This window comes from Equus quagga, chromosome 4 (genome assembly GCF_021613505.1).
Source record: "Equus quagga isolate Etosha38 chromosome 4, UCLA_HA_Equagga_1.0, whole genome shotgun sequence".
Taxonomy (NCBI): domain Eukaryota; kingdom Metazoa; phylum Chordata; class Mammalia; order Perissodactyla; family Equidae; genus Equus; species Equus quagga.
In genome coordinates, this window is record NC_060270.1 from 117305763 (window position 1) to 117328232 (window position 22470).

Here is a 22470-nt window from a genome sequence, read left to right on the forward strand (position 1 = left end):
GATTCTGACACGAAAATCGTTCGTTGTCTGGTCTTTTCTTCAAACTGTTGAAATTTCTTCTTGAACAAGCAAAAATGCATTTCAAAATAACACGTTCTTGTGCATATTTGTTTTGAGAGCAGAAAAACTTTGTTCTTTTGATGGCGAAGAGGAGAATCTTACCTGACTTGCAGAGAGTGGAATAAACGCCCTTTCTGATCCTTTGGATGGTAGATTAAACTATTATATTTTTGGGAATTAACTATTTAAAAAATATATACAAGAACTATAATAATAAATAATTAGCTAAGATAAAATGAGAAGGCGTTTATTCGAACTAATACAGCCATAAAGTCACAATGTTACGCAAAGAAAAGCAGGCAATAAGGATCCATAAGGCAGCTATCTGCAAGCCAGTGTAAGAGACATATCAATGTTAAAATGAGATATGTGCATGAAGTGTAAACCAGAATGGGAATGTAACATTTTCACACATCCTAAATCAAGTAGCATTTCAATCATAATTCATTCATGACATTGCATTCTGAGAATGACAGCTAGGTTATTGACTATTGTTTGATTTAAGTCACTGTGATTTTTAAAACAGACTTCTACTTCATGATTTCATGCATTAACAGGACAACTTTCCCTAATACACACTTTAGAAAATGGCTGCAAATATGAAGTTGAATATGGCTGATAAATGTGAAATACAAGATTTTAAATTACCATAAAATAAATTACTGTGAAATGCATGTAACCATCAGCATACTAAACCAGGCATGCGACATAGTAATATATACTCTAAGAGATATATTTGTCCATCTATGTCATTTTTCTCCATAATACTAAAAAAGAAAGAAGGCAGCTCAAGGATTCTATTAATCCTTCAGAATTTCTACTTAAGTCTCACATTCAATATGACAATACCTTTCATCTCCACCTCAATCTGTTCTTCAATCCTCTCATGTAAAAGCGATTCATGGGCTAAAATGGAAAACATAGAGATTTTAATGATTAATTCCATGTACTTTCTGCCTCAATTAGAGATTCATACGATTAGAATTTTATTATAATAATAGAAAACTACATCTTCCAATGCACCAAAAAAATCCATGCCAAACAAATCGATGAGCTGATAAAGTACATGACAATGTTGACAGAAAGATTGTAAAACATTTTTATTTTAGGATCTCTACGAAATTTCCGCTTTGAGTTCCCTAATTCCCCATGCCTTTACATGCATTCAGAAAAGCAATCCACAAACTGAAGGAATGTTCTTCTTTTCAAAAATGTCCTATTCACTGAACACTTGCTAAGAGACGAAATCACATTTAGAAGGAACATGCATTTTCTAACTTGCCACTTTTAGTTGAGGGCTATTCTCAGTTTTTCTTGCAGAATTATGTGTTTGCTGCCAGTAAATATTCCTTTGATTTGAAGCACCTCTAAAATTTTAAACTAAACAAAGCCCAATTACATATTAAGGAGCAAAACAAAAAGTCCTCAGCTCAAAATTGCTTTTATTACGTGAGGAAAAGGAAAAGGCACAGTTTAGACACAATCATTTCTGGTGAGTTTCTTGAGAAGGCGGGTGTTCTGGTACCACTCTCATTCTTTGGTCCACGTGGCATTGTGTCAGTCTACTTGACTGCCTCGCCTCTCAGTTCCTTGTGGTCTTTGGCATGAAGTTAATGACAAGCTTGATGTTTTCTTTGACGAGTCTCTCTACTTCATGGGTTGTTTTCATTTGTGACTCTCTGAGTGTTTTAATACTTTTAGTGTCTGAACCAAGGGTAATTTTTTTTATTTTTATTTTATTTTATTTTTTTAAGATTTTATTTTTTTCCTTTTTCTCCCCAAAGCCCCCCGGTACATAGTTGTATATTCTTCGTTGTGGGTCCTGCTAGTTGTGGCATGTGGGACGCTGCCTCAGCGTGGTTTGATGAGCAGTGCCATGTCCGCGCCCAGGATTCGAACCAACGAAACACTGGGCCGCCTGCAGCGGAGTGCACCAACTTCACCACTCAGCCACGGGGCCAGCCCCCTGAACCAAGGGTAATTTTTGTAACTGCTCTGGTTTGTGATTCTTTGGCTAGGTTAGGAAAAGCAATAAATTAGCTGTGTTTGTAAGACTAAAACATGCCGAACTTAGAGAAGATAGAAAGTCATTAGGTTGAGAAAGAAAGCAGCAAATTAGTCCCAAAACTAATATATGATATATCTATGCTTACTAGGCACATAAGAATGCTACTCAAGTAGATTTATGGGGTTTTACATTCCTACTTGATCTTTGTGGCTCGCTATGCACCCTATGTAAAGTTATTAGTCCAAAACAAAAGAAAAACATATGAAGACTGGCCTTCCATTAGAGAATTAGACAGCTGTGCCTAGTCCTTCACTCTACAAACACTTAAAAGTGGCTTATCTTTTAACTCTCTTAAGTACAAGTAAGGCAGTCTGGACTTTCCAAGAAAAAAATGCCGCTGCTCCAAGAATACTTTAATAACATTCAAATGGAACTGAGTGAACTGGAAATCCTGGTATAAAAATGTCCATCTCAAATGCACTCTGGGAACATGACATTCAAGCACTGTCCTACAGCACTAGGTCCTTTAGGAAGCAAGTGGGAAGACCTACATTTCTCCCACCTCTATGACAGCCAACTCTCAATTATATCGCTGCAAAAACTGTCACAGTTGTCACCCACGTGACTGTGGACGACACCTCCAGATAAACAGTCACTCTGTGGTTACCGTGCTAGGCAGCAGCTGCGGTGAAATTGAGGGTCAACTCTCTGGATGGTGGAATTTTCCAAGTTTGCATAACTAGACCTCAGTTCTTGAGATATTCCCCTTGTAGGCTATGGAAATATAACTAGAAATAGCTATAGAACAAAATGTCAGATTAAGAAAGAAAAAGCCCCCTTTTGGTGAATATTGTAGATACGTTACGTGAATTAATGAGCCTGTTTCAAAATTCGGTGCAGGAATGGCTGTGTACATAGCACTGCATTGCCCCCACTCATGTCTAACACCTTAAAAATAGCATGGCCAGATCAGAGAAGAACTGAGGTCATAGCTCTCCACAGATGACTGGAGATGCCTGAATTTCTTCCACCAGCTTCCCTCCGTAGGACTCAGTGAAGCTCCTTTGCCTACAGACACACAGCACAGGCTTCTAGCACCTGAAGAATAATTTTTTCATTTCATTAGCATCTAAGAGGAAAGGTCATGAATAAGAGGAAGAAGTCACCCTTTGCCTAGACAAATTTATTCATGCCTTTCCAGACACAGTGGAGAATCAAGCACGGTAACAACAAAAATAATGATCTTGCCATGAGATAATTCTACAATTTCAGGAGGATCTCAGGCTGTAAAAGCAGCATCATTTATTGAGAAATATCTAGAGACTACTAATTTTGGTCCAGACAGAGCCCTATTATTTTCAGTGCCCACTTTTCTATTTTCATAGCCTCCTTGTGAACAGCTAGAACCTACAGATCTAAAAACAAAGGGTAGATGAGAATTTTTGAGCTTCCTAATGTTAAAACAATTAAATTTAAATTTAGCAGTGTCAGGCACAGTAATAAATACTTGACAAACTAGAACTTCTTAACCTTTGGTACACTTCCTAGGTGGCACATCTGGTAAATTTTAGTAAAAGCAGTACATATGAAATAAACCTTAATTTCCTGAACCTAGATTTAAAAGTTAAACTTCCTTGAATCTAGACTGGGAAGTTAAACGTTCATAACAAGTTTGACCAATGACTTGGCTGACTTTCATAAGTCATTTATGAATAGAGTGCTAATTTAGAGATATTCTAATTAATATATTCATTGACTCAATTTGCATGGCAGAAAAGCTGCATAAAGTGATGAGGATGAAACGAAGCAAGTCATAGCTAAAGATCAAATAACCACCTTCTATACTTAGCACAGCTGATGCTGTCTTCTCTCCATGCTCATTGTGTACAACGCAGCTGTACAATCCTTGGTCTATCAGCTGAACATTACATATGATAAGAAACAGAATATTTCTATTGTTTGACTGCATTACTCTCTCAGATTCCTCTATCATTACACCTTCTTGAGTCCAAGTTACATCAATGGAAGATTCATCTTCTAAAACACAGAGGAATTGAGCAGAGTCGCTGCACTTTGCAGAGAAGTCCTGAAGATGCAGGAGAATCTTTGGCGCCTCACCCATTGCCTCTTCGGCACATTTCTCAGATAACTCAGTGCTTTCTGCAATTCGTGAAATGGATGTGGTGTGGCGCAACTCTACATCTCGAACGGTTGCAGCTGTGTGGGTGGAACTTTGAAATACACTTTCAAAAACCTGTACTTCATATTCATATGATGATCCTCGAAATCACTTAATTTCGCTTTGAGGTAATTTGCTCTCCTGCTTTGTGAAAGAGGAATCTGCCACTGCCTGAGACTTGGTGGACTCTCTCACATCTTTCCCAGAACTTTGCCTAGCTAGGGCTTGCACTGCATAATCAAGTGACAAGAAAAAGAAAAGAATATTAAGATCTAAGCTTTGTCACTTGGCTAGGTTAGTAACATAAAATGGCAGGGGAGATGAAGATGAAAGACATCATTGTCAATTGGAACCAGCATGCCAGATGCAGTGTGCTCTAGGATGTCAGGATCGCACAAAAGAAAATTCATTCCCAGAGCTCCAGTGATGAATGGATGATGAAGCCTTGTGCAGATGCCATCCAGTCTTTGGTTCCTTCCTTCTGCTATCATTTCAGCTCTCCAGAGTGACATAGTCTCTTTCTTTTTTTAATTTTTGCTGACTTTATTTGGGATACCATTTGTCCTCCTTCCACCATACACTTTATAAACAATATACAGCAAATAGATCATTAATGATGCAAGGGTGAGACATTATTTAGAAAAGTAAAAATGTCAAGCAAAGTTGACGCCTAACAAAATAATTGCTAATATAATGCACAGAACACATATGTCAGTGAGATTTAAAGTACATAGGTTAACCCATAATTGAGGACTTAGGGGGACTTGTTGTGTGTTACTTTATTAGTAAATTATGGACTGACCGCAATATGCAATGAGACAAACAGCAGAGACTCTCATTAGTAACAGTGGGAGTAGGAGGTATGCAGCAAATCAAAGTCTTTGAAGCAAGATGGGCTTTACCTTTTGGAGTCACTGTGAGTGTAGCTGCACAAGTGGCTTCCCCAGCACTATTGGCTGCTTTGCAAGAGTACTGCCCAGCATGCTCTGAGTAAGCGTCAACTATAAGCATTAAAGCCATGCCTGTGGACTCCTCAAAATGGAAAACTACATCTTTTGTTGGTAGAATTGGCTGCTGGTTATGAAACCACTGGATTTCTGGCTTGGGAATGCCAGAAACCCTTGCATGAAATCTGACTGTCTCCCCGCTGTGCACCCTGAGGCTTGATAGAGGCTGGATGAAGATGGGCTTTTGGCCAAAAGATTCCTTCTTAAATGAAACTGATGAAGAGACATGCCTTTGGGAGTTTGATGTCACTTCTTCAAGTTTGCTAAATCCTGAAAAGAAGCATGCCAACTTTAATGTCTTACCCTGCACTGAAACCAGAACTCATTTGGAATCGTATACAGGTCTGTCGCAAATCTCAGTGGTGGACTAGAATCCAGTCCAATCCTAACGCCTTGTCAATGTACGCCACTAGTGATTTGGAGTCACACAAGTTCACTTCCATTTTCCAGAAAAACAACCTGAGACATAAACAGTCTAAGGAACTTCACTGTATTGTTCACGAAGGCAGTGGTAGAGTACCCAATTCTTGTTTTCTGTTTTTTAATTTTCTCCCTCTGGTCGTAAAACCAGCTTTCTTATTTTGTAAACCACTTTAAATTGATTATTAAGAAAACATCTTGTTATTATCGTCAGTATTTAAAATTAAGGAAAAAAGCAAAAGCTGCCCTAAATCCTTCTGTATTTGTATATACTTACTACTACATAGACTAAATAGTCTGACGGTATAAAAATATTATCTCATTTTGAATCAAAGTGCCCCCCGCCCACTAGCAAGGAAGTGTTTCCGGTTGCAATTTAAGACTCCAAATAACAGAAATGTTAAACCCTCTTAGGACCGAGCCCTTCAGCCCTCAGGCATTCCTTGAATGACAGTGAATACACCCAGCTAGTACAGACTTGAAATCATCCACTGCAGCTTCTGTGAAATCAGAATTGTGCCAACACAATGAAGGAATGCTAACACTCTTAAATTTAAGAAAATTGTTTTGATTTTCATCCTAGCCAAATAAGAAAACAAATCTGGCTATTTCTTTAAGCATGTACGTCCCCATTCTGATATATGCTGATCAGGAAGCATGAAAGCTGGTGAGGAGAGCAATCCATTACAAAACATTATGGAGACAAAGCAGGGAAAAATAAAAATCGATGGTTTGTGATTCGTATTGAGAAGGGGTAAATGAAAAGCGAGAATATGGCATATAACGTGGAAACAATTAGTTGCATTAAAAGAGAATGGTAGGACCAACAATGATTTACATGAAATCTTTAGTGATCGTTACTGACATTGTGAGATCAAATCTAGATTTAGATGTGGCTCTTAATTGTTTTACTCTACCTTCCAGTCTCAAGTTGGCTGTGCTCGATACTTGACCCATGGCATTACTAGCAGCAAAAGTGTAAGTCCCTTCATCTTCTGGATAAGCTTCAGCAATCTCCAACTGGTAAGTGTCTTCAAACTGAGTCATTCTAAAGAACCGAGATGGCTTGATTTTCTTGTCTTTGCTGTACCAAGACACTTTGAGATCTGTATCACAAAAGAAAAAGGATATTTAAATCACAAAAACAAGTGGATATTTTAAATTTACCCTCAAATACATATTGATTATACTGGTGGCTACATTTCATATTTATCCTAATAACATTATACTTTTGGGGGAGGCATGCTACATCTGCTCTGATGTGATTTTTTTTCACCTTTAAGAAGGAAACAAATCTAGAAAAATCCAGCTTATAGACTGACTGTAATATTTGAAATTTTACAATTTTAGTTATATTCTTTTCAACCATTTATATGTCATGCTGTGGAAACAGGGACAAGGTTTTGACATATTCAGTAACCTTGAGAAAAAGATAGTCCTGAGAAACAGTCAGCATGAAGATTTGATCTGGGACTGTGCTTGTCTACTGGGACAGGAAGTGAGAAAAACCTGCACTCTGGCGTGCAGAAAGATCAATCAGAAAGAGAGCTGAGAAGATCAACATTCCACAAAGTCTAAAATAGACACCCTGCAGGCTGAAGAAAAAAGTTTCTTTTTTTTTTTTGTTACCAATGAGCAAGCATCCAAAGGTCCCAGCACAGCAGAAAATAATTTTTTAAATTGAAAGAAAGAGCCATGGAATTTGGGCATCTGGTATATATTTGGCTCTTTTCAAAGTAGCGGCAATAATAAATAATAACAAAACTAGCTATTTCCATACAAGAATTTGAACTAGCTTAAAATGATAGAAAATAAAAACCCCAAAGCAAGGATACAATAACATTATTGTGATGTTATAGTTCAAGGGCATGGGCACTTTAAAAAATATTATGCTTCTATTAAAACAAAAACCCTATAAAGTCAGGAGTGGATTTCAATTTAGTTACTTGTTTTAAAAGCCAAAATCAGAGTCATCTTGTTTTTGGACTACAGTCGCTGTTTCACTTCCTTGTCTCAGTACCATCCATGGGGATCATCGAATTGTCTAGTCATCTAGCATTTGCTTGCATTTAGCACAAATATTGGTTTATGAAGGTTTCCCTTCTTCCCATGATGCCAGCTGTTTATAAACTACAGGTTCTCCTTTTAAAGAAACAAATCTTTTCACTTCTTTAGGTAGCAAGGTAAAGTAGAAAATGGAGTCCTGACACTACACTCTACCAGCTGTGTGACCTTAGACATGTCACTTAATTTCTCTGGACCAGTCTTCTCACTTGTAAAATGAGATGCATAATAATTCATGGGTTATTCATTGCATAAAATTGCCGTGTGAATTAAATGACATACATACAAGAAAAGGCTATATAAACCACTGACACAAATCCGTCATTAAAGCAAGAATGTCTAACATCATGGAAGGGATCAGCCATGCCTTCAAGAACATGCCAAAAGACAGGGCCATGTGAAGCAGTAGGTAACACCATCCCATGGAATTTAACAATCATCCCACAACTTATTTTGTTTGCTTGTTTAATCATCAGCGAAAATGGAAGGATGAGGAGTCTGGTACGCCCCCTTATGAGGTTCTCTGCTTATTCCTACTGACAACTTCTTCCTTTGGTGAACTGAATGAGGCACCAGGACAGGCATGACTTGCCAACAATAAATGAGCTAAAAGGTGAGACCTCTCTTGGTAATGGACTCGGTGCTCCTGGCTGGGCTGCCACTATCTGTATTGGTCACTGGCCTCTCATGGTTCTATGAGGCCAACCCACTCCCCCTGCTTCTCACCCCTACCACCTCATTGTTTTTGGTCCCTAAATCTTGTTTTCTAACTTCCTTCCTCCTTTCACTATCATAGTATTGCTTCTGAAAAGCAAATATAATCATGTCACCAGGAACTTAAAAATTCTTTAGAACAATGAACTAACAGAAAAAGAACTCAAGAACTCAATCCCATTCACAATCGCAACGAAAAGAATAAAATACCTTGGGATAAACTTAACCAAGGAAGTGAAGGATCTATACAATGAAAACTACAAGACTTTCTTGAAAGAAATTGGCGATGACATAAAGAGATGGAAAGACATTCCTTGCACATGGATTGGAAGAATAAACATAGTTAAAATGTCCATACTACCTAAAGCAATATACAGATTCAATGCTATCCCAATCAGAATCCCAAGAACATTCTTCACAGAAATTGAACAAACAATCCTAAAATTCATATGGGGCAACAAAAGACCGCGAATTGCTAAAGCAATCCTGAGCAAGAAAAACAAAGCCGGTGGAATCACAATCCCTGATTTCAAAACATACTACAAAGCTACAGTGATCAAAACAGCATGGTACTGGTACAAAAACAGGTCCACAGATCAATGGAACAGAATTGAAAGCCCAGAGATAAAACCACACATCTATGGACAGCTAATCTTCGACAAAGGAGCAGAGGGCCTACAATGGAGAAAAGAAAGTCTCTTCAACAAATGGTGCTGGGAAAACTGGACAGCCACATGCAAAAGATTGAAAATTGACGAGTCTTTTTCACCACACACCAAAATAAACTCAAAATGGATCAAAGACCTAAAGATTAGGCCTGAGACAATAAGTCTTTTGGAAGAGAATATAGGCAGTACACTCTTTGACATCAGTTTCAAAAGAATCTTTTCGGACACTGTAACTCCTCAGTTGAGGGAAACAATAGAAAGAATAAACAAATGGGACTTCATCAGACTAAAGAGCTTCTTCAAGGCAAGGGAAAACAGGATTGAAACAAAAAAACAGCTCACTAATTGGGAAAAAATATTTACAAGCCACTTATCCGACAAAGGGTTAATCTCCATAATATACAAAGAACTCACACTGCTTAACAACAAAAAAACAAACAACCTGATCAAAAAATGGGCAGAGGACATGAACAGACATTTCTCAAAAGAAGATATGAATATGGCCAATAGACACATGAAAAGATGTTCATCATCGCTAATCATCAGGGAAATGCAAATCAAAACTACACTAAGATATCACCTTATACCCGTTAGATTGGCAAAAACATCCAAAACCAAGAGTGACAAATGTTGGAGAGGTTGTGGAGAAAAAGGAACCCTCATACACTGTTGGTGGGAATGCAAACTGGTACAGCCACTATGGAAAACAGTATGGAGATTTCTCAAAAAGTTAAAAATAGAAATACCCTATGACCCAGCCATCCCATTACTGGGTATCTATCCTAAGAACCTGATATCAGAAATCTCAAGAGTCCGTTGCACCCCTATGTTCATCGCAGCATTATTTACAATAGCCAAGACGTGGAACCAGCCTACATGCCCAGAAACTGATGATTGGATAAAGAAGATGTGGTATATATACACAATGGAATACTACTCAGCCATAAAAAAAGACAAAATTGGCCCATTCACAACAACGTGGATGGACCTCGAGGGTATTATGTTAAGCGAAATAAGCCAGTCAGAGAAAGACGAACTCTATATGACTCCACTCATAGGTGGAAATTAGTATACTGATAAGGAGATCTGATCGGTTGTTACCAGGGAAAAGGGGGGGTGGGGGGAGGGCACAGAGGGGGAAGTGGTGTACCCACAACATGACTAACAAAAATGTACAACTGAAATCTCACAAGGTTGTAATCTATCATAACATTAATAAAAAAAAAAAAAATTCTTTAGTCGCTCCTCAGTGTGAACAAGACAAAATCTAAAATCCTAAGCATAGACTACACTTCAGTATCTGGTCCTCGCCTTCTCACCCACTAATTACATCACTTCCTAATCATACTTAAACCACTTGTTGTTTCCAGCACATGAAGTGTTCTTGTAAGCTTTTATGACTTCGTGAATGTTGTTCTCTGTCTGGAACACCATTGTGCTCAATGATCCAATTGACTCTTCAATGCTCAGTCCTTGCAGCTTTCTCTGTGTCCCAGACAGACAGCATTGAGTACGTGGGCTGTTACAGTACTTACAGCCTTGGGATCTAGTAGTGCACATGTGTCTCCTCACCTACCCACTGAGCTCCATCAAGGCAACAGCCAGGTCTTAGCGTCCCTAACACCTATCATGATGTTTCAACAGCGGGAAGACAATAAATGTTGGCAGAATAGTTAAACAGATGCTCTGATGAATGATAGACATCCATCATTACTAGACTAGTTATTTATCATCTCATTTAGCTACCTGTCACTCTGTAAGCCTCCAAATGATACTGACTCATTATCTGTAGTATAAACAGTAGCAGGAAGCTAGCTCTACACGTATTTAAAATTCTATTTTTCAAATTGCTCTTACACCACTAGGTGGCACCAGAGACCTTCAATAGACAACATTTTCAGTGCTCTAAAAGTACCGCCAGATTCCTCAGGGCCATGTTCCATGCCTCAGAAAGTATCGTTTCCAAAAACTTGCAACTGGGGCTTCTGAAGACTCATAATGTTTTCCAATTTGTAGAAGGCCGGGATGCACTTACTTTCTTTTTTTATTGTATTGAGGTCACTGGTTTTCAATGCACTGCTTTCTTAAGGCAATACCTGGTCAGAGGAAGTTGCAATCTAATTTTCAGTCCTTGAGGCATGAAACTATATGATTTGGTAAGCTTTTGAAAGGGCATTTTATTTAATGAATTTCCTTTCTATCACATTGAAAATGTGTTTACAGGATGGTGCTAAAACCTCTATATGTGTATAAATATTACCACGCATACAGAGTTAGAGCTCTCATGAATTTATAAAGTCCATTCAAACATTTAAAGACATCAGTGATACAGAAAAGATAGGCATTTTTTTCTTTCTCTTTCTACCCCAATTGGAGTCTTGTAGAGGGCTTCAAATGTATTTTTGTAACACCTTAAAGGCAAAATTATAGTTTTATTTATAAAATAAAAAGTGCTATACCAATATAGTTAAGATGTCTACTACTTTGGATTATCCATCTATATGTATATTTATTTGAAAAATTTCCACTAAAAATTCAATATGTGGATACATTATTGTGTGGCTTTAGTGAATTTGATATTAAAATGCATTTTCCTTTATTGTATTAGTAGGACTCTATCAAATCAATCCTCATTTCTTGATATTTAGTGCTTCTCAAACACTATGCTTTGAGGTCACAAAGTCTATGGTATTTGTCCACCTTGGTCACCCAGTAGCAGACTTTTATGCTGTGTAATTCCTGACTGTGGCTGTAATAAAATTAATGTATTAAGTGTCAGTCACTTGCCAGCCGCCTATAGGTTCTTTACATACATTATATCCTTTAATTATGCCCATAAAATCAAACAGATCCGTTTGGTTTCTAGACCAGCACTTCCATCCCAGAGGAGAAAATCATTAGGTCATAGAAACTCCCTGAAATACTAATGTGTTTAGGAGAATGGTTTTTGGCAACCTAGAGATTGGGTTATAAACCAAGGAGAGAAGCGTAATAAACAAAACAATAAAACTTGCTGGGAGTGCTGTGAGATGCCCAAGCTTTGAGAATTTCCTTTTGGTAGTGGCATACAAAAGCCAAGAAAATGAGGGAGTGATTTTCATTTGGGATAAAGTTGATTTATCTTGTCCCTTTCTGAGGTCAGTCTAGAATCATAATTGGCTTGAAATGGCTCATTCTACCAAGGTCAGGCTCCTGGAGTCGGGGGAGGAGCTGGTGGTGTTTGGGAAGCATGCCCCAGTTAAAAATCATAACAGCTAACTGACTGAGGGATTATCATATCATGGCCACTGTGCTATGTGCTGACTTGGGTTATCTGAGGTAATCCTGATAATAGTCTTCAGCGATTGGTATTCGTCATTTAACAATCATTCATTTATCCAATCAACAATTAGTTATTGAATATCTACTATGTAGGGAGCTATTCTAGGACAAGGATCCACTCTCGCTCTCCTGAAGCTTAACTTCTAGTAGCTACTGCTTTTCAGGCATCAGGTTCTAGGCACTAAGATAGAATCCTTGCCTGCATGAAATGTATGTTCTATGACTGAAGGCAATATTATCCTCACTTTATTTATGAAGGAAAGAGAATCAGAGAAATCATATATTTGCCTAAGGTCACACAGTGGAGCCAAGATTCAAATCTAACCTTTCTGACCATAAAACATCTACTTTTTTTTTTTTTTTTTTGGTAAGGAAGATTGGCTCTGAGTAACATCTGTTGCCAATCTTCCTCTTTTTGCTTGAGGAAGATTGTCGTTGAACTAAGCTCTGTGCCAATCTTCCTCTATTTCGTCTGTGGGGTGCCACCACAGCATGGCTTGATGAGCAGTGTGTAGGTCCATGTCCAGGATCTGAACCTGCAAACCCAGGCCGCCAAAGAGTAGTGCATGAACTTAACCACTAAGCCACCAAGCCAGCCCCAAAACCCCTACTTTTGACCACTACAGCTACTGCCTTCCAAAGAAATACACCTTTTCACACAAGCCAAGCATTGTCCATAGACTGAAAATGACTTACATATAAATAGACTCTTCTTTTAAAATATAGGTAGATGCTATTATAATTAATCTAATAGTGATTGTAGTTCTGTCATTTTTTCAAGAGATAACAAAAGTGCAACTACAATCATAAAGGGAATATGACATTTTTTGAAGTTTAAAATGTTGGCAAACACTGATCTAATTCTTTTTGTTGTTGTCGCATTAAGAAAACACATAACATAAAATCTACCAACTTCACCATTTTTAGGTGTACAGCCCAGTAGTGAAAAACACTGATTCTTAATCCACTAATTCAAGTAAGCCTTCTTGCAAGAGTCCCACTAAGCTTCAAATTGCGCATGAGAGATGTTTGTGATGGATGAAAAGGTGAGAAAACTTTTCCCCTACATTATCTTTTGTAAATATTAGGAATGATCCCTTTGCTCGTCAACCTACCTGTTCCAGAAACGCTGCATTGAAAACGGGCTGGCTGTCCCTCAGAAGTGACAGTGTCCTGAAGCGGGGTGATGATGGCAGGAGGATAAACTGGCATTTCCTGATCAGGAGACACAACTTCTGGAACTAAAGAAAGGGACCACAAGATTTGTCAGGATTAAGTCACCATACAGACCTCACAGAATGGAGCATGCCAATTTATCTTAATTTATCTCACAGCTGAGTGCTTTAAAAGTTTCAAAGTTGGGTAGCAATCTACTTTTATACGCTCCAAATTGTATTTCTGAATGCACTGGGAGGACGCAAAAGCTGGTTTCTTAGGTTTTATTTTAAGCTGAGAATTCGCAAGACATTTGTACCTTCCACTGAGAGTGAAGCTGAGGTCGTCGCAACTCCATAGTCATTCTTGGCTTCACAGGTGTAGACAGCCGCGTCCTCTGGGAAGGCTTCGATTAGCAAAAGCGTGTACTCTTGCCCATCGTGAAGAAATTTGCACTTGAAGCCAGTGGAAAGCAGCTGCTCTTCCTTGTACCAAGAAATTTTAGGCTGCGGTCTGCCGGATATCACAGCACAGAAGCGGGCAGGCTTGCCAGATTGCACAGTAACAGGCTGGAGCTCCTGCAGAATTTGGGGTGGTTCCGGAGCTGGGAGTAAATGAAAACAAATAGCCCGTGAAAAAAGCGTGAGCAGACGGGAGAGCACGCACAGCTCTATAGTCATTTGTTGCCAGGTGGTTACGTGCCCAGAACCAAAGCTTTGGAACTGTGATATCTTTACTTGCTTCAGAATATTAGAACAATCTTTTGTGCTAAGAAGGAAGAAAACATTTGGAATTTTGTCCTAAAGTAGGGGGAATAACTTTCGATACTTTTGATATTTTGTCAGAGGGTGCTGAGTTTCTCAACATAACGTGATTACCCCATTCCTGATTGGGATCCAGGTGGAGGTGTAGCAATAGACAGTACCCTAAAGAATTCTAGAACAACTTCCACATGCTACCTATTGTTAGAAGTCATTTGGGCAAATCACGTGGTGAGGTGGTGCGTGCCATTCAGGTTTGTTCGTTTTGCAAGTACATGTGTCTATGTCGTGGTCATTCCTTTATATACAGGTACCCACAAAGCGCGATCAGTAATGAAAAAATGAATGAATGTTATTTCAGGTCTGGTTAAATGCAATTAGGTAGATTTAAAAAAATCAGCTAGGGGCCTGCCCGGTGGCTCAGCGGTTAAATGCACACGTTCTGCTTCGGGGGCCCGGGGTTTGCCGGTTTGGATCCTGGGTGCGGACATGGCACCGCTTGGCAAGCCATGCTGTGGTAAGTGTCCCACATATAAAGTAGAGGAAGATGGGCACGGATGTTAGCTCAGGGCCAGTCTTTCTCAGCAAAAAGAGGAGGATTGGCAGCAGATGTTAGCTCAGGGCTAATCTTCCTCAAAAAAAAAAAAATCAGCTGTCCTGTTATGCTAATTAAAGCATATTCTTAGTGTTATAATAAGTGAAGAGAACTGGGTAGTTCACAGAACCCAGAAATGGGGAGAAATGACTTCTATGAGGCTGGTTTCTGACACTGCCATAGAAAAGACCTTTACTTCTCTGTGCCTCAGTTTCTCCGCCATTAGCATAGAAATAATAACTGGATATCACGATCATTTGGTCTTCTAGGGACTGAGGGAATGTTGGCAATATGGTTCATTTTTACAGACCTGGGGATTACTTCTAGTGTTCCTTCATCTGCCTCAGGGGTATTTGTCCAGACAGGTATGACTCAAGATGAGGGAAGGGATGGAAATTCCATTTTCTCTATGTACTAGGTTAGTCTCAGATCTAGGCCAGGCTCAAATGCAGCTCTAAGGTTTCTAATGAGGAAAGAGGAGGTTTAACGGCATTCCTTTGAGGACTTGGTAGCATGTGGAACCCCCCTCTAAAGTAAGAGCCCCTGGTCCTAGGGTTTGGGGCAAAGAGAAACTAGTTCCACACCACCTGTGGCTCTCTAGGCCCTCTGTGGTCTCAAAGGGGTCCTTTGGGTTCTCCCAGGCATTCCTTACTAGAGGCTGGAAATACCCCTATCGCTTGGTAGTGCTCCTGGTACTTAAGCATTTAGGGTGTAGGGCAGAGCACTAGAACAGCTGAATTCTGTATCTAGAAACCCATTTGGGGTCTATTATATTTGACACACAGTGGATGCTCAATAGTGTTGACCAACTAAATAAGGATCTAGTCCTTAGGTGCTGTCTGGAAATGACATGTTATCAGTCCTTTTACCAGCTGCTGTCCCTTTTCTATAGGTATAACGTGAAAACAAATGTAGCCGCCACCATGTGGGTACCATGGGTTCTTAGAAATTTCCCAGGAACTACTAGAATTTCAGTAACTCAAAGGAGAGAATTATTCCAGATGGACCCACAGAATACATTAAAATCTCTACTTACCATTGACATAAAGAGTAACAGAACTCCTGTTCCTTCCTGCCACAAAGGTGTATTCACCGGCATCACTGTGCCTGGTCTCAGAGATGAACATTCGGTGGATTCTTCTCTCCACCACATATTGATGTCTTTCTTGGATTTGGAAATTGATTTCAATTCCATCTTTATACCAGTGGGCATCAACATCATCTTCATTGACCTCAAACTCAACGACAGCACGTTGTTTCTCAATAACCTTTAGATGGAGCAACATAAAAAAGAAAATTGAAGCCTGGGTTTCTTCTCAGTTAACCTGTTTCTAAAGGTGCTCATTTGGAGAACATGAAAAACCTATACATTATGATATAATTAGTTGACTGGTTACAGAACATTCTAATTTTCCCTGCCCATCCTTGGACAAATGGTGTACAAACTTCTTTTGTGGAGAATTCTACTTGCACCTCCACTGAGGGGAGAGGCTGCCCTAAAGAGGCAATCATTTCATCCTTAAATGTTTGCTTAATTAATAATAACAGAAATAATGACACTTTACATGTGCGGGCTTTTTATTATTTACGAAACTCTTTTAGGTTACTATTCAATTTGATTTCATGTGATAGGAACGATAACCTTATGGGCCAGGTAGGAACTATTTTAAAAATGAGGAAACCAATGTTCAGAATTGGACAATCAAAGATGGAAGGCAAATGCAGGTTGTCTGAGGGCTCACTGAAGGCTCTTCCACTATGGCCTAAGGACTGTAATGCCTGGTTCTCCTTGGATGAGCAATACGATGAAGCTGAACCCAAATGATCTTTCTCTTAACACGTTACTCCATTATATCATGTGGGAAGACTGGCAGCCCTGAGGACAGGCTCTGCACGCGTAGTAGAGAGCAAAGAGATTTGCTCAGCGTCCTTGCTAGGAATCCAGCTTTGCTCAAACGGGTCTTCCTCTTGGACCTCAGAGGAAGTGTTCCCAGCCAAGCCTCTACATACCTGCCTCTCCATAATGGAAGGCTTCTGAGAAAATGCCACTTTGTTCTAAATTCCCTTAATTCTGGTTGATGTGTGAACACCACAATTTAAATTTCAGTTCTTTTTTGGTTGGTGCTCCTTGGCAAGTAGCCATTTATTAGACAGTGAAGTTTCTACAGCTGCTTCAATTGACGTATTTGGACAGCTGTTAAGGACACACTCCCTAAGTGAGGGGAAACTGTGACTAAATTGATGTCAGCATAAGAATCTAAGCCAGTAAAGATCAGCTGACTTAATTCTTTAGAAGACTGTGGTTAGAAAATTTAAAAGTCAAAAATTAAAATATATAACTCTAGCTTATGGACTATTGATGATTACTCCAAAAATTCAGCATGTAGACAATACCTGAACCTCCTTTTTAATACTTCGGATGCGAACATCTCTGCCCTCGACAAAGAGGTTAGCGGTGGACATGTTGCCTCCTGCCACCACTGTGTACTGCCCAGCATCGGACATCCGGGTGGATGGGATCAGAAGGCGGTGGACATATTTCTCCTTTTGTATCTTTATTCTATGGATGAAATGGAAATTGAAGTTTAATGTATGATGACTCAAAGGAAACTGGCAATTACTGGAATGTAGCAAGACAAAACAACCGACCTGTCCACAATCTGCAGTTCTTGACCGTCCTTCATCCACTGCACAGTGATGTCAGGTTCAGAGACTTCACATTCAAACATGGCTCTCTTCTTCTCGAGAACCTTAATGTCCTTAATGTGTTTCCTAAACTCTATATGACGAGCTGGAAAACAGCGTGTAAAAAAATTAACCTTTTTTAACAGTTTTACTAAGATATAATTCACATACTATACAATTCACCCATTTAAAGTATACAATTCAGTGGCTTTCAGTATATTCAGAGTTCTGCAACTATCACCACAATCAATTTAGAACATTCTCGTTACCCCAGAAATAAACCATGAACCCCTTAGCCATCATCCGTCAGACCCTTCTCATTGTCTCCCCTCATACCTAGGTACCAATCTATGTCTCCCTAGATGTGTGTGTTCTGAACATTTTCTATAAGTGGAATCACACAATATATGATCCTTTGTGACTGGTTTCTTTCACTTAGCATAAAGTGTTCAAGGTTCATCCGTGTTGTAGCCTGTATCAGTGTTCCCTTTTTATTGCTGAATAATATTCCATTGCATGGATTCACCACATTTTATTTATCGATTCATTAACGGATGCACTGATGAGCACTTTGTATGGTGTGTTTGACATTACTTTTAGGGATATAACATTTATGAAGCCATACCTTCCACATAAAGTGTGGCTGTCGACGTAGCTTTTCCAGCCACAAAGGTGTACTCAGCAGCATCTCCAAAGTGAACATTCCTGATGTTCAATGAGTGTGTGAGCTTTTTGGTTCTCATCTGGCACCTGTCAGTGGATTTGATTTCCACACCGTTCTTTAACCATTTGTAAGAAATGCCTTCATAGTTCACTGTCACCTCAAAGGTAATGGTGTCTTTTTCTTCAGCATTGATGTCCTTCAGCATGGATGTAATCATGATTGCTGCAAAAGGGGAAGGGAAGACATCAAGGAGATTTTATGCCAATGTGATGTGAGTCATAACAGGTGCAGAATGAAAACTTGGAATGTTTTTAGTATGTCTGTTAAGGTGATTACAATTCAGAGATATGAGCCACGATACCTTCTAGGAACTCCTCTACAGGACAATGTCAAGTGACAGAGGAGCTGAAAGAGCAAGCTATAGACACTGGAGCCTCTTTATAGGTAGACTTTCAAAGCTTCTATTCAGAAAATTTTATCCAGGCAGAGAATGCTAGTGTCTAACCCCATATGAACACACAATAGATGTTTCAATCAAGGATTTTTCAGTGGACTAAATGGTCAGGATGGAAATGGGTAGGATATGGACTAACAATGAGTCTACTAGATAGTCTATATAATGTTTTGGGGTTTTTTTACTTACGGGTCACTTTCAAGGTGGCGCTGACTTGGTCGTTGCCGCAGACAAACGTGTATTCTGCTGCATCCTCTGTGCTGGTGTTCATGATGAGCAGCTGGTGGAGTTTTCCCTGCACGACTATCTTGAACTTTTCACTCATCTCAATCTCCACCCCATTCTTCAGCCACATGGAAGGGACGTTGAAGTGGGACACCTCACACTCAAAGGAGGCAGTTTTGGTCTCAGGCACCTCGATGTTTTTCATGGTTTTTGTAATATGTAATGCTTGGGAAAATCAGAGAATACTTCAGTTAATATATTTTATTTTAAAAATAGATGAATCAAACAACCAAATGAATACATGGCGATCAACTAGGGAACTACCGTAGGGGCTGCCTGATACTTACTCTCCACAAACAGCTTAGCTTTGCATTCCAATTGCCCCACCACAGCTGTATACTCCCCAGCATCTGACGGGGAAATATGCTGCAGCATCAGCTTGTGGACCTTCCTTTCCGAGACCAGTCTGTGTTTGTCACTTGGCTTAATCTCCACATTCTTATGGAACCATTTTACTGGAACTGTGTCATGGGAAACACTAACTTCAAAGGCAACGGTGGCATTTTCCAAGGCGGTCACATCCCTTGGCTTTTTAATGATCTTGACAGCTAAGGGGGAAAGTTGAAGCAATTCAGTGATATGGTTAACTTAATAGTTACCATGAATTGGCTACTTGTAAAGCGTTTCTAAGTCAACTTACTCTCAACGTGCAGTCTGGCACTGGCTCCTAGCCTTCCAAGCTTGAAGCCATAAACAGATTCATCCGAAACAGCACAGTTTTTAATTCTCAGAGAGTAAGTTGTTCCTTTGACTGAGACATCGTACTTGTCATTGGATTCCAGCACAACCCCATTTCTGATCCACTGGACACCTTTTACATTTGGATGTGTAAGCGTGACAGTGAAAACAGCATCCTGCGTCTCCGTTACTGTGAGGTTCTTCAGAGTCTTCTTAATTTTGACAGCTGAAGACAAATTTATGATTGGTTTAGAAAATAAAGATGATATCAGCAAGTAAAAGAAGTCCTGGATAAGATTATTACCTGGTCATCTTGCAAAAGAATGGTTATCAAAAATTATGCAGTTATGCAGCACCTCTGTTTAAAAGACACCTTGAGATTATTTAGGAAAACCTGAGATCTAGTTTGAAATGTACATCGTACAATGATTTTCCTATAGTGGAACAGGATGAAGTTTGTGTAGCTATATACCAGTAGCTTAATAGATTGACTGCAGAAGAGTGAAAGAGGAATTGAGAATGAGAGCGTTAATTTAGCTGTTCCACAGAGCTGGAACCTAAGACATGGCTTCTTCACATAAACACATCTTAGGAGCAATTTTGTACCTTGCGGTATATGGCTCAGAAAGAAAATTTAGAGAGTTTATAATGATTTTATGAAATACAGATTTATGGCATCCAAAATGGTATCCCATTTGACTTTTAAAATAATAACTGTCAAGAATGCAATATGATTGAAGTGGATAAATCTGTTGTTATATCACTGACCTTCAACTTTGAGTTTGGCAGATGTTTTGGAGGTGGCCACCTTGTAGGTGTATTCTCCAATGTCATCCAATTTGCTGGCAGCGATGATAAGTCTCCTTTTGTGGCCATCAGACTCACTTCTGATGTTTTTACTCAGAGGCAGGTGTTTGCCATCCCTTAGCCATTCACCCTCGGAGTCTGGGTTGGCAACTTCGCATTCAAAGACAGCTTCCTGGGACTCGGCTACGGTCTGATCTGTGAGAGGCTTGGAGATGGCACCCCCTGTGGAATAAGAGGAGAACAAGTGTGAGTCCTTTAAAAATATTTGTACACTAAAGAAATCTTTGCACAATTAAATATAAAATATCAAGTTTAAAAACATGATTTTGAACACCATGAAATGTCTGATAAAATTATTTTTATCCATGTGGAGAAGGCATCACAGAAACCCCTCATTCTAAGTACAGTATGCATAACTGATAACCAGGGAAAATACTGGAGTCAGGAAGGTTTTGCAAAGGAGAAGCAACTATCAAGTCAGTACAGAATTCTAAGAACCGTAATGTGCAGCATATCATGTGGATGGCTTCTAAATCAGTTCTGACTCTCTCCAGATTGTGACTGTAACTGACCCTCTCCAAATTGTGAATTCTTAAAGAAAAAATATCATGCCTTATTCATTTCTGTGCCCTGAGTTTCTAGCAGTGTCTGGTCCATGGTAGATACCTAAAAAATGTTGGGCAAAATCACATAGGCGCTTATAGTTCTTTCTTGTTTTCATACATTTAAAAACATGTAATTTATATGAAACATATCAAAGCGCAGGATCTGAAATTTTGTTTTCAGAAGTCTTTTCATGGTTACGTCTCTGAGGAAATCTTATAATGTAAAAAAGTATAAACCATGAAAAGTTCAAACCAAATAAGACACATCAGTCCCATACGACTTGCTTATATACCAGATGTCATGGGCAGCACAATTTAATTTCAATGTTATATCCCAGCTCCTCAGTACTTAAATTGTAATAAACCAAACAAATTAATGTTAACTTTTAGTTTTTTCTTGATAACTGGTTTACACTTTTGATTCTTCATTTTAAAGCTAGGGATTTCTGCTAAATGAGAATGGTCTACTTCGTGTCATAAGAAAGAGACAGACAGATAATTGGGTTATATTTTTTAAATATTCATTGGGTTCATAAAAAAGTATGAATGGAACAAAAGAAACAAAAATTAAAGAAACAAGAGTGATAAAAAAAGAAATACATCTTTAGAGGAGGAAAGTTTAAATAAAGCTCAGTTCAACAAACATTTATTGATCATCTTTCATGTGAAAATACTGGAGCATACAAAGAAGAGAAAGAAGCAATTCCAGATTTTGGGAGCTTATACCCTGGAGCAGGAAGAAGAAATGGGGAATATAAAAAGTATATGATAAGAGCCATGAGAAAGACACATATAAAGTGATCCCGAGGTTGGAACAGCAAGGTCCCATACAAATGGGGGCATTAAGGAAGGCTTCACAGAGAAGATAGCTTTCCAGGTCTGACTGGAAGGACATTTGGAATTTAGGCTGGTGGGGACAGTGTTGAGAGTACTAACGGCTTCAAGAGCGGCATAAAACAGAGGCATAGAAGTGGGAAGCTGTTGGAAGAAAATGGGCAACAATTTCTTAAATTAACACAACTGCCCCACCTAAGAACTTAGGTTAAATGATCAGTGTACCAACCTGCCACGGTAAGTTTTCCAGATGTCATATTTTCTCCAGCATAAAATGTGTATTCTCCTTCATCATCTTTCATCATATTTAAAACCGTCAACTTATATATTTTCCCATGAGCTTCAATTTTATATTTAGCATTGGGTTTGATTTCCTTGCCCTTAAAATTCCACAAGACATCAATTCCTGAGTGGGACAGCTCAACCTCAAAGACCACATTTTGGGTTTCTGTACAGGTAAGGTCACGAAGACCTCTGATAATTTTAATTTCTGGGGAAAAAATAAA

At 39.0% G+C, this 22470-nt stretch overlaps 1 protein-coding gene across 1 annotated transcript in view; it reads right to left on the bottom strand.

Moving 5' to 3' along the window:
• The window catches only part of TTN (titin), a 265933-nt gene that overhangs the window by 210296 nt on the left and 33167 nt on the right, over positions 1-22470 (bottom strand). Inside the window, 13 exon segments of the mRNA XM_046658450.1 lie at positions 910-966; positions 6592-6780; positions 13557-13682; positions 13916-14200; positions 15989-16220; positions 17347-17512; positions 17602-17743; positions 18263-18523; positions 18945-19205; positions 19328-19588; positions 19681-19944; positions 20487-20747; positions 22194-22454. Coding sequence (XP_046514406.1) covers positions 910-966; positions 6592-6780; positions 13557-13682; positions 13916-14200; positions 15989-16220; positions 17347-17512; positions 17602-17743; positions 18263-18523; positions 18945-19205; positions 19328-19588; positions 19681-19944; positions 20487-20747; positions 22194-22454 — 2766 coding nt within the window.